This window comes from Chlamydotis macqueenii, chromosome 3 (genome assembly GCF_036417535.1).
Source record: "Chlamydotis macqueenii isolate bChlMac1 chromosome 3, bChlMac1.mat, whole genome shotgun sequence".
NCBI lineage: Eukaryota > Metazoa > Chordata > Aves > Otidiformes > Otididae > Chlamydotis > Chlamydotis macqueenii.
The window spans coordinates 39289533-39307532 of record NC_141558.1 but is presented as its reverse complement, the minus strand read 5'-3'; the positions used below and the strand labels follow the sequence as shown (position 1 = coordinate 39307532).

The 18000-nt window shown below is 38.6% G+C and overlaps 1 protein-coding gene across 4 annotated transcripts in view; it reads right to left on the bottom strand.

Moving 5' to 3' along the window:
- Positions 1-1160: 1160 nt before the first annotated feature.
- Positions 1161-18000, bottom strand: part of ORC3 (origin recognition complex subunit 3) — a 41575-nt gene continuing 24735 nt past the window's right edge. For 2 of the 4 annotated variants that reach the window (XM_086744209.1, XM_086744211.1), the window contains 9 exons: positions 16863-16979; positions 15929-16008; positions 11710-11843; positions 9222-9307; positions 8643-8740; positions 7609-7750; positions 3685-3801; positions 2475-2554; positions 1161-1308 (listed from right to left, as the gene is read on the bottom strand). In XM_086744209.1, the coding sequence (XP_086600335.1) occupies positions 1203-1308; positions 2475-2554; positions 3685-3801; positions 7609-7750; positions 8643-8740; positions 9222-9307; positions 11710-11843; positions 15929-16008; positions 16863-16979 (960 nt within the window). In that variant the 3' untranslated portion in view covers positions 1161-1202. The remainder of the gene's footprint in view (positions 1309-2474; positions 2555-3684; positions 3802-7608; positions 7751-8642; positions 8741-9221; positions 9308-11709; positions 11844-15928; positions 16009-16862; positions 16980-18000) is intronic. The other 2 variants (XM_086744210.1, XM_086744212.1) reach the window with 1 other exon arrangement.

Sequence of the window (18000 nt, the reverse complement as noted above, 5' to 3'; positions counted from 1 at the left end):
ACTCTGACACCGGGAATCAGGTGTAGGTGTCTCAACACAAACTCTGCTTCCTTGGAGACCAGCATGACCATGGTTTTCCAGCATGTTGGCACAGCACTTCGTGGCTTTTGTTAGAGTACCAGGCATTGCTCCATCACTGACTCTAGGCAGAGAACAGCAGCTCGTTGGTCTACCCTGACCAACTCAGCAGCAGCTGTGAGCCAGTTCAGTTCCTGCAGTTGGGACAGAATGGGTAATTTGTACGTAGGTATCTGCACCGCTCTGTGCTGGCAGAAACTGAGTGCATCTCAGGCTTGCTACTGCACAGAGCCAAGCGGCTGAGAAGGTTCTTTGACCACAGAGCTGTCAGATAAGCAGTGCTTTAAAGTTCTCAGCCAAGAGTTGTTATTTTCATACAGCTGTTTCCTTTGCTTGTGTACAGAACAAAGCCTCAGCAAAGGGAGAAGTTACAGTGTGTACTTTAGGTGTGGATTTTACTACCTTCCTCCAGCGTATGACTGCCACGTTCTCATTTAGTCTTTTTGCTGACACAAGTTCCCCTGACAGCAAAAGTTAGCTAGTACTAATCAACTTCACTAAAAAAAGAAGGAAATTGTTTAAACAGTTTGCTTTTGATCTTCTCAAAGATCAAAAATTTGTATCTTCAAAATTATTCTGTCCCTTTCTCCTCCTCAAGAAGGGGGTTTTGGGGAGACAGGACCAGTTTTCATTTGAGGAACATGCAGCAGAGGCTTAACATGGACATGTTTAATATTTTTGAGCATACTGGCTTTATTTATTTTTAAATCTGTAGTTCAAGAATCTGGAAGGCATTTTATGATGATGACCCAAATCCTGTCAGTTTACAGGCAAGTCAGTAATACTGCTTCATCACTTCTGTAGCTCACCAGTCAGTGCTGTCCTTCGGGCTTGCTAGCCTGAATTGTATCAGTATGGTGTTAAATATCACACATTAAAGAAAGATGATCAAAACTGGCACAACAATACAGTATCTGGAACACCAGCATTAATAGAGCAGTGCATTACAGGGAGGCTGAGCATTGAAAACCAACATTGCTGTCCAGGCACTCGGAATGTGTCTCACAGCTTCAGTCACCACTGACTTTGACACGATATGCAAAGTTGGCGAGGACTAATTTAGTGGGAACACAGCCATTGCACAATGTTACAAAGAACAGGTTTATTAAGATCTCGGTGGCACATTAACAGCCTCCCCATGTCAGCCTTGCCACGTGGTCGGTTTTCTGCTTGCTAGGCTTTATGAAGCCCAAGAGTTCCAGTTCAGAAACAGCTCGAATAAAACGAGCACTGGACATTTCAGTAAAGGAAACGGAGTATACTTTCATGACACATTGATGGAGACACTGTTCTCTATAGGAAGGAAAGATTTCTAAGTAAGTCTTGGCAAGGATGGATTATACAACACGTTGCACACTTAAAATTTTTAGAAATAAGGGCAAAGCAGGATTTGCCTACAGAAGCACAAATCTTCAATCTATTTATTCTGCTATCTTGCATAGACTGTGACAACAAAGGAAGAGTTCCTTTCCCCACTGCTAAAAGAAGCTTAAAGCCTACAAAGATACTAGTTTTGTAGTCTCAGAAAACGAAATAATTTCTACTTTTTTTTTTTTTTTGAGGTATCATAAAACAGCACCACCTTCTCTTTACTCACAAGTCACTATACCTTTCTTGCTGAATTCCTGACACACAGCTGTCTATCACTGAGTTAAATAGAGAATTTAGTTTTGTGTTAATTACCAGTGGAGCTTGTAAAAAAAACCAAAAAAAAAAAAAAAACAAAAAAAAAAAACAAACCAACAACAAAACTAACAACCACCAAACAAAAGGCCTTATACTACAGGAAAGCTATTAAAGCATATATAAATATTCTTAATCTCTTCTCTGGCAGAACTACTGGTGTAACCATGAGTTTTGATTCTAATGCTCAGTTTTATAGACCTCGCTTAAGAATCAGGACAAAGCGAGAAGCAGAATGGATGTTTCGTGGGAACTAAAATTCTCAACTCCAAAGTGCTAGAACGCATGGCTTCTACAGAGACACTACTTTTGTCACCATTTCCTCTGGTAATGCTTCCATCTTCCTCATAATAAACTACTGTCTCTGTTTCTCCAGTTGCTCTCTAGGTCACAGCTATCCTACACAGCTGTACCAACTCTCGGATGATTTATCCGAGTAAAACAGCTTCAACTTGTTTTAAGGACTGTGGTTCTGTTTCAGACTCAAACGGCTCCTCTGGAAAAAAGCTGCTCTCTTACCTCGCCACCCCCAGCCCAGCTATTTCAGCTGATCTATTTCTGTGACATTTTCAGTACATGAAGGTTGTTTAAACTAGTTGTCTTATTCTTCTGGAATTAGTTATCAGTGCACATGAAGCTGTATTTTAAAAATCCAGGTTCATTAATCCTGTAAGCATTTGAATGTCAAACCTGAGAGAAATGAGAAAGGATACTGGATAGTATCATCCACCTGGTCTGAGGAAGCTGCATCTGCATTTGGTCCCTCAACTGACGTCACCACAGTTGAGAAAGCCTAGAACAGGAAAAGCAGCACAGATTTAACACCTTTCATAGACAGACAGAGCTGCATATAAAATAACAAGCTCTGAGCTGATGACTGTCACTCAGGAGGAATGATATCTCTGAATGATAACTCCATGAGAATAAGACGCAGTTCAGCAGCGACCAAAAGAGCAAGCAAGGTTACATGTTACCATGGCAGGAACACAGAATGAAAGACATCACTCTATAAACTCATGGGCCTGCATTTTAAATCCCAATACAGTTCTGGTCCCCGACCCATTCTCAGAAAAAAAATGGAACTGAAAAACCTCCTCAAAGTGAGTTCTGGAAAAATGAAGGAGATAAGTTGACTGTGAAGAAATCTGCAAAACTGAGGGACAGCAAGAGGCTGCGTAGGATTCTTCTGCCCACTTTTATTTCCAATACACAAACAAGGCAGCAGCAAACAAAACATACTCAGAACAAGTAAAAGAAGCGTCCTCAGCAACGTATGTAGTTAAGCTACAGAATTTCATGCCAGAGGATGCCGTGATTGCTGAAGTTATACTGGTAATGTAATCCAGGTAGACTTATGAAATACAGAGAAACCATTCCAGTTTAGGAAACTTCAGAGCTAAAACATGATTGTTAGCTAGGGAGTATTTAGAGATACATTTGTAGAATGTATCGTATTAATTAATGTATGTTCTCTTGTTATACTATGCGTGCTTTGGTCACTGTGTGAGACATGATACCAGGCTTTGTTCTTCCCTAGCACAAGCATTCTCTCCAAGAACTCACTTGCAAAGCAGCAGCACTTGCCTGTTTCCACGCAAGCGTCACAGAATACTTAAAACCAAAGGGGGGGGGGGAAAGGTAGCTTTGTGAAGCACAATCTGATCTGTGTCAAGCATAAAATAGAAGCAGAAGCAAAAGATTTTCATCACAGAGTAACAATGCTGAAAATAAATGATTCACAGCAGTCAGCGGAAGCCTCTGTGGGCTGGTGGTTGGAGTTACTGTGTGTTCTTGCACGGGAGGCGTTGAGGTATGCAATGATTTAAGCTGCCAAAAGGGGCACTAAAGAAAAGCAGGCGTGCAGCATAAAGATAAATCAGGGTACTGAAAGCAGGGAAAGGCACTGTTTGCACTGTCACATACCTCTAGCCAGTCAACGAGATTAATCAATCTGCCACACTCCAAATGAAGTTTATACACTATGCATATGTCAGGGGCTTTATTAGAAATGCTTCCTCCATCACTTTTCAAAGCTTGATTCTGATAAAAAAAAAGAAGGCAGTAACTTTGATCAGTTTTTAATCTTGAACAATCTCTAGGGCTAGATATTATTTCAGGAAATTCAAATAGTAGGTATTTTAACCAAATGTTTACTGGTTGTGTGTTTAATGGCAAGTTGATGGTACAAAGGGAAAAACAAAACCACCCAAACCCAGCAAAATACAAAACCATAAAATTAACACAAAAAAATCCAACTAAAACCCCTACGTACTTCACTCCTGGTGTTCCCTCTACAATCTCATACACTTGCGCAGTCTCTACTCTAATGAGCAATTATCTGCTTAGGCTTTTCTCCAATTCTTTTGCTAGTTCTATGTATGTATCAGAGAAATATTCTGTTCTGTGGATTCAGGAAAAGAGACTGGTCGTGATTTGCCTCAGACTGTACTATGTAGAAAATAGAAAAGTGTGTCAGTCCCCCCTGCCCCTCCCACAAGGAAAGAGCAAGTCTTAGTATAGATCTATCAGATGCGCTAAAAAGCAAAACTGCTTCTCTCATCTCAAGAGTTTTATCTCTGAAATGTAACAATTATGGCTTGAAGCTCAGTACCTACAAAGGCAAAAGTCTGATTTATCACAAACTGTTCTATATGTCAGGAAATTCAGGTCATCAGCACTGAACCATTTACTTGAGAAGTAAAAAAACCACTTGAGCGAGAAGCCAAAGTCTCTGTAGGGTTGCAGGAATTCACAACATTTTGTATCAGTTCATATTTTTTTTCAGTTTCATGCACTCTAAGGAGTCAGCTGTCTTAACGTGAAAACAACCACTGATCATTCCTTTTAGTTAACAGAAATTTTTGCTAAAATGCTTTCATATGCTAGTAAAATATGCCAGTTACTTTTGGGAAGTCTATAAAGGCCTAGCAAGGATACCTTCATAAAAAAAGTTTTTCAGGATAGGAAAGTTGGGCAAAGAATGCAACTTCGCTCAAGAATCTCTAGCTTACCTTTCACAGATCTCAATCCCTGCAATTTGTGAGACTCAGATTCAGTTTGGACTCGAACATTTACAAGACACTTCACAATTTCCAGGAAGCCTCACAATTTTCAAGCTTATTTATTCTATCCAAGGAACATAAAAGCTGCAGACATTAGGTTAACATCTGTCAGTTCAGTCCAGGTGGTCTCCAGATGAATTCAGAGTAACATGGCTAAGCCCTCAAAACGTTACAATCCAGACATGAATTCACCACACTATAATTCAGGAGCGTGCCATAATAGTTCCAAACACTCCTGTGTTACTAACCAGCACAGGTGAAGTTACACATTCTGCCTGATCTAGTGGCTCACCACTGCCCTGAGGGATAACCTTACACCTTTCTCTTTTCCCGTCTACTACTTCTCCTAACTGGGGCTTCCTACGGCTCACCCATGCGCCAGCTCTGGCATTGCTAGACACTTTGCAATGATTTTCTAATCTTAAGGCCAGAACAGCTATCACAACCAAGACAGGATGCAACTTCTAGAGCAACTGCACTCTCCCGGAACAGGTTCGTCTGTAAAAATCAGTATCTGGCTGGACCACACATGGGTGCTGAGAATCATCTAGGAAAGAAATTATTGGTTGGCACTGCAGCGTCTCTGCCAGCACCTGAAAGAATGCAGCCTGACTTGTGATAACCAGACCAGGTCTTTACAGCATAGCGGGAGGGAGCTGCAGCTGCGTGCGGGGAAACCTCAGCTTCCTGAGGCATTGTCCACGAGAGGAAATCACCACACCGACAAGCAGGAAGCTGCCCTAGAACGAGCAGCCAGTTGTGAAACCACCTGTAGAGCACAGAGGTGTTGCTTCAGAAAGAGAGGAGTATGGGAGAGGGAACAACCCAGACAACTGCTGATGGGGGTTTCTCTTGCTTGACCCTGCACTGAGACTGGACAGAGGACAGGCGCGTGCCTTGCTCTGGAATCAATGTTACTCTCCCTGATACAGGAGCTTAATTGCAACTCGAGGATTTTCATTTCATAGCAATCAAAAGTATTTTCATGGGTAATAGGGCTCATTCCTTGAGATCAGTGTGAAAAATCATCCTTCTTACCCAATGTCAAGAATAAAACTTGCATGATCATCTAAACCCCAGGAAGATCCAAGATCAGATTTCCTTGTGCTGACACAATATTAAGCAGTGCCTTGCAGGTGTTCCAAGTTACAACTTGTTGAATTTTCAAGGGATCAGTGAAAATAGAATTACACTTTTTTGGTAGGTTTTTCTTTCAGGACAAGTATGATCTTTGGTTCACATTTTGCTAAATAAATAACTGGACTAGATTCTTTTAAGAAATGCATCACATATTAATCATTTGCTGGTACTCCACTGAAGCAGATCCTTTTCTGTCCCAGCCTTCTGGAAGGAACAGCTCTAGAGTTTGCTCTGGTCATGGCCCAGGAAAGTGCAAGCCATGCAGAAGTCACAGATACAATTAAGAATAAATAAATAAATAAATAATAATTTAAAAAAAAAAAAAAATCTTTATTTGAGTCACACAGATTAAGACGCTAAGCAAGGTACTCAGCCAATACTGCTGATGTTAGAAACTATGCCAAACCTTCACAGTCTACTCAGAAAACATCAGAAATATGTTCAAGTATGTCAAAGAACAAAGTGCAGGATGACAAAGGGCTTTAAAACCTGTCAACTCAAAGAGAATACTTATTAAACACATCAGTATCTAGATTTCACTAGCTGTCCTAATCTATATTTTCAAAGGTCTTCTAAAAATGTACATGCCTGAGGCTCATATTAATCTCTTTAATGGTAGCCCACTTGCCAACTACTATTTTCACAAATAAGCTCTTTAAGTGGTTTTAGAAATAACTCCTGCACACAGCAAAACTGACAACCCCCATTCACATAGAGGCACAGTGCCAACAAACCCAATACAGACCAGGTTGTAGATTTCAAAACCCAATCTTTATCAAATATAGTTCCTGACAGGTGTTGGCTTTGAGGCAAGTAACATATATTCATTCAGATACAGTTACAACCACTGTTTTCTTCAAAACTGCTATCACATTTTTAAGGGAAATGTTAGGTCACGAGGATAACTCCAAGTACCATCTACAATCAAGGATAAAACAAAGAAATGTATGTTCACTCCTCTTCCAAATCCTGCTCTATTCTTTTCTTTTGGTCATCCTGTGAATTCAATTTATGAAAGAAGTGGAAGAGGGGGTCCTTTTCTTCTCTAGAAAAGGGCAGCGTTAACTAATAGAATCAATGACAATCCTTTTCCTGGACTCAGAAAAGACAGGATGTCAACACATAACAGATACTAAAATAAATGTAAAAAGAAAAAAAAAGAACTCCTTTAAATGTGCTGTATTTAAGCGATTGTTAATGTCATCACTCCACCTGAACAGAACCTTCACCTTACAGCAAGTCTACACAGAGAGGACAAAGCACCAGCCCTGTAGAGAAAGTCTCTGGAAAGAGCCACAGACACTGTATTTTTCCCCATGGACAGTCATCCCATTTGTAACGGATAACAAAATGACTTTTCAGCTACATCTACAGGAGAAAGAAAAGATCATGACTAGAACAACCTCTGGCAAATGTATTCCTCCTATAAAACTCTTTCCATAATTAGCTGCTTTATTTCAGCCAGACAAGATACCCTAGCTCTTTGCAAAGTCCAGAGCTGCTTATCAACACTGACTTGCTGCTTCTCTGCAAAGCAGCTGAACGCGTGCCAAGCTTCATGAAACAGCAAAACTAAGCCTTACACATCATCCTCATGCGCAGCCTTCAGAAACTACTCCAGCACCACAAACAACTCGTTTCTTACCTTCAGGTAGCAGTACGGGTTATTTAAAGCTGTGTGAAGTGCAATCCTCGGGGCAGCGTTCAAGTGCCCACGGAGAACGCTGGCTGTGTTGAAATACATTATCTCATGCAGAGTCTTGTGGTCTGCTGGAACAAGGTAATTTCTGAAAAAGCAACATGAGGTATGGGGGAAGGAGGAGAGATACAGGCTTTACCTTAAGGGAAACAACACAAGTCTACTGCAGTCAGAGACTACAAGAACGTATGCTTCCTAACCACTGCTAACAAATCTCTGAAAAAAGCAGATGAATAGTGCTGAAATCAACTTTTAAGCAGGGAAGTCAGATATTATCAACTCTACATCTAATAGATTTAGTGTAGAACTCTAGCTGGGCCATTGACAAATGCAAAAATACAGGCAGCAGCTAAAATGCTAATACCAGTCATGTACTCTACTACACAGATCTTGCTTATCCGTCTTGAGGCCTCCTGATGAGCCTCTGCTCATCTTTGTCTTCATATTTGAAGCTTTTTCTTGGCACAGTCATACTTCTGTGAGCTTCTCTACCCCCTCCTCCCAAGGCTCTATAATTAACAAGTGCCTTCCCCACCCCAAGCCTTTGACATTTTCTGCTACAGAGCTGCCTCCAAAACCCTATCTGCTATGCTTTGCTCACCGAAATAGTTCCCAAAAGTGACACAATATCACACTTGACATCTATACAATTTCATAAGTAGAACAGATCAGCAAAGATTAGGGTAAAAACTCTTGACTTTTTGCCACGTATAGCCAGTCCTCCCTAAAGTGTTTTCTGTAACCAAAATAATTGGTCAATTCCTGTGCCAATTACTCCTAGTAATCTATGGAAAAGAGACTTTCAAATTATTATTATTATTTTTAGAGCCCTCATTAAAGAATGAATAACGGAAAAAAAAAAGTGTGCTTCATACTGCAGGGACCAAGACACAATTTTGACAAAGATTAACGTGTTAGCAAAACTTCTGTTGCAACTTACAGTGTAAACTAATGCAGGAATATAAAACAGGAAAGCTCACCTTACGAGACTGTCTATATAGTCAACAACTTCAAAACGAAGCATTTCAAATTTTGTCAGTTTCTTAGACCGCCTTGATTCCTTCAACTCCAACAAAGTCTTTAAAAAAAAGTGGTGCATAAAACTACATGGGAGGCAGTTATTCTCTAGAGAACACAATCTATATGTTTAACATGCATAATTAATTTTTGCTGGCATGTCTACACTGATGATGTTTCAAAGTGTGATCATGCAGTTATTTTTATTTAGGTCAGTGTATTCAGTTCTCAAACTGGTAGGAGTTTGGGAAATTCAAAGAAACAGGTGTTAGGCAGAATGTGTAATTTACAAGTTAAATAAGAAGCAGCCCCCTAATTTGCATTTTAAAATCCTAGCTTATGACAGATATTTTCTATAATTTTCTATGTGTTACGTGAGCCTGACATACCTAGTTGGTATTCATTCATTCATTTTTAAGAAGAGTTACTTATACACAACCTTTACTCAGAGCTCCAGCAATCTGGGGAGAGCTAACCATGGACAATTACATGGTCAAAGATTCAGTTTAGGGACTAGTCAGTAAAGTCTATGCAGGCCTAACCTTCTGAAGATGGTAAAGGTCAGTCTTCTTCTGGAGCTCCTTTTGTGACGATACGGACACGTCTCGTTCTTGGAAAGCTTCTGCTACTAGAACAAAACTAATGTTTGATATGTGGGGTAAACTTTTCCTGACTACCTATATAAACCCCCTAACCCAGGCAATCTGAGAAGTGTTCAGTTACTTGTTCACATAGAACCAAACACAGGCAGCTTTTGAGTCTTATACCTTATAAAAGATTGTTAAAAAAGGACTCCCTACTGCAGCTTAACCAACAGTAATAAAGTAATCAACGCAATTCAGCCCAGAGGAAAGATCCAGCACAAGTCTTGTACATCACTTCAATTCCACTTATGTCATCCTAGGTCATACTCTCAACATTTGTAAATTGGACAGATTAGTACTAGATACTACTGATATTTTAGGAGTGTTCAAAAAGTCACACACTGTGTATTTTTTCCTTCTCACGTGCAAAAACCACAAAGTAACAAATGAGTTCTCCGTACTTAACCAGAAACTGCAACCAGAGTAGCAAACCAAAAGCATGCTCAGGTATTTAATTGTCCAGTTTTATTCTCACTTAATTTAAAACAAAATTTTGTTTTCATAACCATGTAAATTTGTTGATCAATTGCACCAATTATTAGTAATTTTTAAGTAAAAATAAAGAAGCAAAAACTCTAAAAGCACAATCAATGCCAGGATGAGTGAAAAACAAAACCAAAAGGTAACTAGATTTCTTGCCTTCTTTATGAAGATGGTAATAAGCTGGAGATTCTACCTACATATCGCAAGTAAAGTTCCAATCAGCAGTGACAATCATGATACATAAAGCTTTTTGGTGACTTACAGTGAATGAGTTGGCATTTTCCAGTGCCCTGTAGACATTTGTATTTGTGTTAAAGACTTCAAAACAGAGAACATCCTCTCCCCACTACTACACTGATATATTTTGAGATACTTTCATCAAATCCTTAAGCTCTAAATTGACTGAACATAAGGATATTGATTCCTTAAGCTTCATATTTTTATTTTTTTCCAGTTCATTAGGCAGTCAAGAAGATGGACTTTGTGGTTGTTAAAAAAGATTTTTGGACCATCTTTTCATTCTAAGGGCTCTGTGCGAGATTTCAGTACATAACATTTCTGGCAGACTTCTGGAAACTCCCGCTGAAGATCATCACAATCACAGAAACATACAGGGAAAAGTCACCTAACTCAGCAACCTATTTGTGTAAAGTTTATCTTAACTTCCCCTTCTCACTTTTTCGTTATAGCTTAAAACTGTTTTGAAAACAAAGATCATTCATGGATTCATTAGACCTCCTCGGCTTTAAAAGCATCTGCAAATCCTACCTGAAAATAAATATTGCCTTTTTTTTGTTTTATAGTTCTGCACGTCTCTGAATTCCCAGAGTTGTTCTTTTCTATTTATTCCCTCAAGGTAAAAATCCAACTACTTAAAAGCCTTTGGCTTCAATTCTTTTTTTCCAAACGAGATGAAACTTTAGGTTTTCCATCGCAGTTCAGAGTCTTCAGTGACATATACAGCTTTTTCAAAGTGATACCTCTTTTCTGTACACAGCCCTGCTATTAGTATATCTATTAAAAAATACACGGTACAGGCAAGGGCCAATTTTTCTGCACAGTTTTCAGTGAACCCTAGAGCATTACAGGACTACTTTAATTAGACTGCATTTGGTGGCTTATTGCCTACTCGTCCAAATGCTGAGTAGCAAGCACACTGATAATGAGCTTCATTTAATATGCATAAAACAGACCAGATGATAACCACTTAATCTTCAACAGGGAATCACAGGGGAGCACTTCGCCGTAGCTCAGGAGAAGCAACTGAATTCCTATTCTGGAAGGATACTGGAATGTGTCATATTCCTGTTTCAGGAGGAATACAGCAGTTTCTGTTAACTTGCCTCTGAAAGACAGAAGGCTGCCACTCATTTGCCTTACTAAACTTTCAAATATATCCTCTACCACGAACAATCAAATACACACACCTGACAAGTCACAGCATGTCAGCAGAGCCCTGGCAACTGGCACTTGGTGTCCCAGCTCTTACATGAATTGAACTGGAGGTGCAGGTGAAAGAATTTCATACACATTTTTAGTAAATACCATGTCATAAGGAAGTCTGCTCCTATTTATCTTTCAATATTTGTTTTTATTTGTTGAATGTTTTTAATGATTGCAACATCCAGGAAAATGCTCAAAATATGTGTATGACAGATTTAGTGAGTAATGTTTGCTGATCTGTCCAATTTCTTATCTTACATCACTCTTCCGTATTATAAAAAGCACGAAAAACATACCAATAAAGCATATAATCATTTCCTAATTTTCTGCATGTAATTAAAAAACCAATCCTGAAAAATCTGACGTTTTAATACAATGACAGGATATCACTAGGGAAAATGATACCCACTGGTCAGATTATAAAACAGCTTTCATATAATCTGCAATGGTACACACCCACCTTCTAGTTTCTGAAACTGGGTCAAGAACTCCTTCAACTTCTCTACGGTCTTATCAAACTCCTTTCCAGAAGATGACTCCAAAATTTCCACACATTGCTGAAGTATGGTTACCAAATCAGACTTATTCAACATCCTACAAGACACAATTGTTGGCTGAAGTTGAAACACGGAATGATGAAATAGCTTTCAATGTTCTTAGTTGAAAAAAGTTTTAAAATAATTTGAAAAACTCCTCTTAAAAGATAAAACCTCCAAGATTTCAAGCATTCAGTCTTGCAGTAAAGCAAATTTTTTCCTTGCTGTCATTAACAGAAAGAAACAAATCAACTTGGATAGATGTCCTTCACATTTTCCTGCAGAACTTACAATGAAAGCTTTTCTGATATTCTACCTAAAAACACTTGCTGGAGATACAGTTACAATTTCCGAAACTGTGAGTCATGAGTATAGTAGGGTTCATAACCCACTCCGAGGAATGGTAAACAAAATGGTAAAAAAAAAAAAAAGAAAAAAATGAAAAAAATCAGATCAGTATCTATTCATACATCCACAAAACCAATTACTATCTGTGATTCAGAATGATTCTCAAACAAAATCCAAATTGCTGTCTTCTGTATTTAATTACTATAAACCTAACAACCCCTAGAATCCCAGAATCACTTAGGTTGGAAGGGACCTCTTGAGATCATCTAGCCCAACCTCCAGCCTAGCATTTACTTACTTCTAATTATGTATTAGGGGATTTTATAAATGTCACCAAGAACTACTCAGTGTCAGAATCTTCATTTAAAAGACGTCAAAACAAACCCTTGCAAACATCCATAAATGAAATCCAGAATTACAGTCACTGCATCAAGCCAACACCATTACACATGCATGTAACTTTTTCATGCAGTGCGAAAGGCTCCCCTTGCTAAACACTCTGGTTCTGAACAATCACACATTTGTAACAGTCGCTGTTACTATGAGCTCTTCCTAGCTTATTCTTGTGCTTTAGCTTTGTCTTATACAAAACAAAGGTGCTAATACAAAAATACAAAAGTGCTAATAGTTTGGGGATTTTAGAAGACACAAAAAACCACATATACACAAAAAAAGGAGCACGACAAAAGAATGAAATGATGGTGATCGGTGTGTCAGGCAGTGGGTCTCTGTATCAGCTACCTAAATACTGACCAAGAGATTTAAGGAAGAACCTAGAAGAGGCAAGGGAAGCTTTATGAATGTCTGGAGGGGCAACTGCCATTTGAGCTCTAGTTTCTAATTGGCAGTTGATGCTAAATGCTTGTAAAGGCTAGAATTTGAAACTTCGGTTTATGCGATTCAGGGTTAAGGATTTTTGCAAGTCAGGTGTTGTTTTCAGATACGCCTGTTTTGTATAGAAAAGCATCAGGAGTTAACAACAGAAATGGCGGCCCTGAACACACAAAAGGCTAGAAAACATTTTGAAACTGTCTTGTAGAACATAATGGGTAAACAAGATAGCCTTCTTCCAGGCCAGAGAAAGCACCGCAATAATTAAACACCTAAGATCTGTGAATGGGAAAGAACAAATCTATTTTAGTAATATTATTCAAAATGAAGCTGCAAGTTCTAGAAAAACTTCTTTACGACAACAATGGGATTACAAGGCCCCCCAAACAGGCAAGAGGATAGTTATCACATATCAGGAAACAGCTAAAGATCCTTTTAAACCTTTTGAGCTTGAGATTACTGCAAGGTATCAGAGAGGAGGGTTAAGGTTTTGATTCTGTTAGGAGACAGGCTTAAAGCAGAAAGGAAGATTGCAGATCATCCAAAGACAGTAAATAAATCTGTCTCCGATTATTCAGAGACAAGTTATGAAAGAGAAGAAAGGAAGCTAGGATGAAGTTCATAGAAACTCTTTCTGAATGCTGAAGCGAGGAATCATCTGAACAAGCAATAACAGAGATTGGTCAACAACAAAATGACAACGGCAGGACTGTGATAATGTGACGAATGACATCAGTGATTAGCAAACAAGAACAGAGTACAGTATCTAGACAGAAGACAATGGGGCAGATAGTCCTTAAAGTTTTGCCACCTAAAATCTTGAGCAGATGTCCCAACCAGTCAGCTCCCCACAACCAATCAAGTGAGACACTCTCCCACATCTCTTAATCTTATCTTTCTTCTGATTGGATTAATCCAATGTGAACTAAAAATCACACACGCTCTCCCTCCATGATATTTTTTAGACTCTAGACAACTAGCTTAAAGTAGAATAACTTGTCTAGACTAGTAGATAACTAGTCTAGATTGCTAAAGTTAGCTCACCTGAAACACCACCTTTGGGGAGAGCACCTTTAGTAGAAGGGATAAAAGCTAGTCCAATGAAAGGCTGAAGTAGAGAAACAACCAACCAACCACAAAAGGAACTCAATGCAACAACTGAAAACTCCACATTTAAACATGACTGATGAAGGGCAGAAGACAGACTTTGTTACAAATGGAGAAATAAGCTGATCAAAAGCTTCTCTATTTTTTACTTTCTAAATACAACAAAACCAGATGGGACTCCATAAAACACTGAAAAGAAGAATAAGGGATGGGAAAGGGTGAACGTAAGGTTATCAACAGGTGATGTGGCCCCTGGGAAGGCAAAGATATTAAGGAACAGTGAATAGTTTCCACATCTGAGCAAAGGGAAAAAAAAGAATACGGTGAGTAGAAGGGGGAAAATCACATTTTACCATTCTCTTCTAAAAGACTGCAGCAAGATTCTGTGTAGAAAAAAGAGACAAGAGAAAGTATGTGTAAAATGGAAAAGGGAGTTAAATAGTTACAGGATGAAAAAATAATCACCACAGCTAGAATCCCAAGCGTTTCAAGGAATCCTGTTGAAGGAGTTTTGTTAGAAAAATGACAGAATTCCCGGATTTAAAAAAAAAAAATTATCTATGAAAGGAATGATCGTGATCACTGTATTTCTATCTGAAGCTCCCACAGTGGGAGCCAGGAACAGAGTAAAAACAAGACGGAGATGAACAGGTAAGAATAAAGGGGGAGCAAGCCAGAATCTGATAGCAGCATCTAACTTTTAGATAGAAGAGGCAGATGAATTCAGAGTGGAAGAAAGCAAATTAAACATAGGAGGAGAAAAAGGAGAGGAAAAAATGGCCAAGAGTTATTAGAGATTACAGAACAGACAGCACAGGAAAGCAAAATGACATATTTGTGGCAAGAGCTGATAAATGATTGAGTGCTGTCAAGATTCTGCAGTGTCAAGTGCTGTAGGAGAGTCAGAGAAGGATTTAGAAGGAAAGACAGTAGAAATGACAAATCAAGCACGCAATCTTTTCAAAGGGATGAGGGTAAGGAACATAGTGCAGTGGCAGTGCGTAAGAACCACTCGGTATGGCAAAGGTTCAGTTTGAAGAGTACGTTTCCTTGTGTACATGAGCCCAGAAAGTTATTCTCCACCCACCACTGATGTGGTTCTTCTATGCAATTTTACTGTTAGACACACCAAACCTCACAAGCTCAGAGGCTCTTGGAGAGGCAGTTACAGTAACAGTGTTGCATCCGCTCCCTGTGTGACAGAATCAATGTATCATTTGAATGAATGCAGCTATCAGGAAACAGCCACTTGCCATGATAAAGCATGCTTAAAAGTCTGTAGCTGCAACAATGCAATTTAAGGGTTTTCTATTAAGAAAATTGGCTTAGATGACTTTTCCATTTTAAAGACTGACAGATAATGCAAGTGTAGGCTCTCCTAGAGTCCTAAGCTCACAATAACACAAATAATTAACTCAGTCCCTGTACGAACTGTTAGACAAAGGAGGCAGGGGAAAGCTGTAAAATAAAATAAGAAAGACCGCAGATACTCATTTGGAACATATCCTCATTTTCACAACTGATTACAATTCAGGCCAACTAAAACTAATAATTTGGTTGATAATATCTAATACAGTCATACTTTGAAAGACAAAGTCCAACTGATGTTCTCATTCACACACAGTAATCTCAGTGGTTCCAGCATAATTACTCGGGATGTAAGAGATATTAGAACTTGGTTGAGTTTCACGGAAAACAACAGAAAGACAAAATGAAAACAGCAGTCAGTTATACTTGCAAACAATCCTACAACTAGCTGTGAACAGGTAATACCCTCAGCTTTAAGTTCCAGAATATCAGATGACTGATATTCTCCATGTGTACAGTGGTATTAAAACAAAACAGAAAAAAAATCACCTTACTAGCTGAAGAGATGACTCATACTCCTCTGTCTCCCACACTCGGTTTTCCAAACATGCACAGTGCAGCTCCCTGATCTGTTGTGCAGAAGGTGAAGAAAGGATAAAGTGTTTTACAAACAAAGCAACACAGAACTCTTACAACAAGCTTTTCAATGTAATACATAATTCCTTTGGAGCTTATTTCCCAGAGATGCAGAATGATTGCAAAAGAAATGAGAGCATTTAGTACGTTGCTGGAGTCTAAGTGTTGCTCTGTACCAGGTTTCAAACAACTAACGTTCAGATGAAGACAACTGCAGAGAACAGAGGAACTCCTATCAAATGCTCCAGCTAAAATACTCAAATACTGGAACAGTTTATGTTTATTTTGTAGTTAGGGACAGATTCTAGTAATAGCATGGAATACATTGAGAACTGACAGACAAGTGCACATGCACAGAATATATTGCTTTTCTAGTGGAAGAAGAAATTGCTTAGCACAAGAAGGGGGATTTAATGACCTTAGAGCAATGCGGCTGTTAAGAGCAATTATCACTGTTCCTTTACTAACATTTTATTCTGTACAGAAGGTTGTTAAAACTTAGTCTCTTCATCTGAATTTGGCGGTACAAGAGTACACACTGTCTGCAATGCATACAGATAACCCCAGATGTGGGAAAGTCAATGTACGGATTCTTTTGCTCGTCTGTGCATCTGCCTCCTCCTGGAAATTCCTCCTCATTGACTGACAGGAGATCATGCACACCACTAAAGAAACCACGTGCTGTTGCCCTCTGCCCATAGCAAGATGACATCTGTCTCCATTTTAAGAAGTAGAGGGCAAAGCAGCACAATAGCATACAAAGAAAAAGAAGAAATACTTATTCATATGTCATACTCTGAAACAAAAATCCCCCATGTTTTACTGAAATGGAATAACAGTACGTCACCTGCTTGCCCAAAGGATACTTTGGAAGAGAAGACGTGAAAGCATGAAGGCATCTCAGAACTGACACATAATTTTCATTGTAAACATGCAAGTCCTCCAGCAACTTCTGTATTACTTCCTACAGTGACAGAATAATTGTTTCGTAAGTCATTCTGACATCCATTTATTAAAAACTCTTACAAAGTACTTAAAATGACTCTGAAGTTTTGACATTGTGGTGTGCTATGATTTAAATCACCAGTGTTAAAATAAGATCGTGTAAAAAAAGTGTATTTGAACAGTTCACTGCAATCACATTACATATTGTTAGCTTTACTTTCTTCCTCCATCTCACTGGAGAATTGTTACTGATTAACATTACTATTTTACCATTTTCAACTCTATTTAGGCTTTAGATTTGTTATGTCACATCGAAAAAATGAGACTATACACTATACCTTTTATAGGCAATGAGAAATGATATGGTTACTTTTACTCAAATTCTGATTATTTGCATTTTTATGTTACAAATCCGTTTTAAAATCTGTTTAACATTATCATTGGCTGCTGTTTTTATTACCTAGGTATACATAAAAACACCAGTTCACAGAAAATAAATAAATATGCAGTTGCTGCTCCTATGTGCTCTTAATTTGATTTCTGATTATTTACAGATTGAGAACTGCAGAAAAAAAAAATCAGGTATTAGGAAAAACAAATTATTAACTGTTGCTACTGAATTTAATGGATGGCATCTCATTATCACTGGCCTCCCATAGAAGCATGTATAAAACTTCTGGAAAACACCACTCAAAAATTTCTGGTACCTGTATTAAAGTACTTTGCACTCATTACGTTTAAGTTTGTGAATCAGAAGATCTTCTCTCGCTATCTTCAGTCAAAGACAGAGAGGAAAAAAACACAGGATTCTCTACATATTTTATTGACATTTTGCTCGACTCTGAGCAAACTATTCCAAATGGAAAAATAAAGCAAGCCACTAAAGTTCTCTGAATTAAACTGAAACAAAGGTTATTACAGACTGAAAAAAAAAAAGGCAAAACCTTATCTGCACACAATATAAGGAGTACTGACATGTGGAAAGATTAAGTATCATACTGCAAAGACTGCAAGTAACAAAGACACTTAGTGCTGCAAAG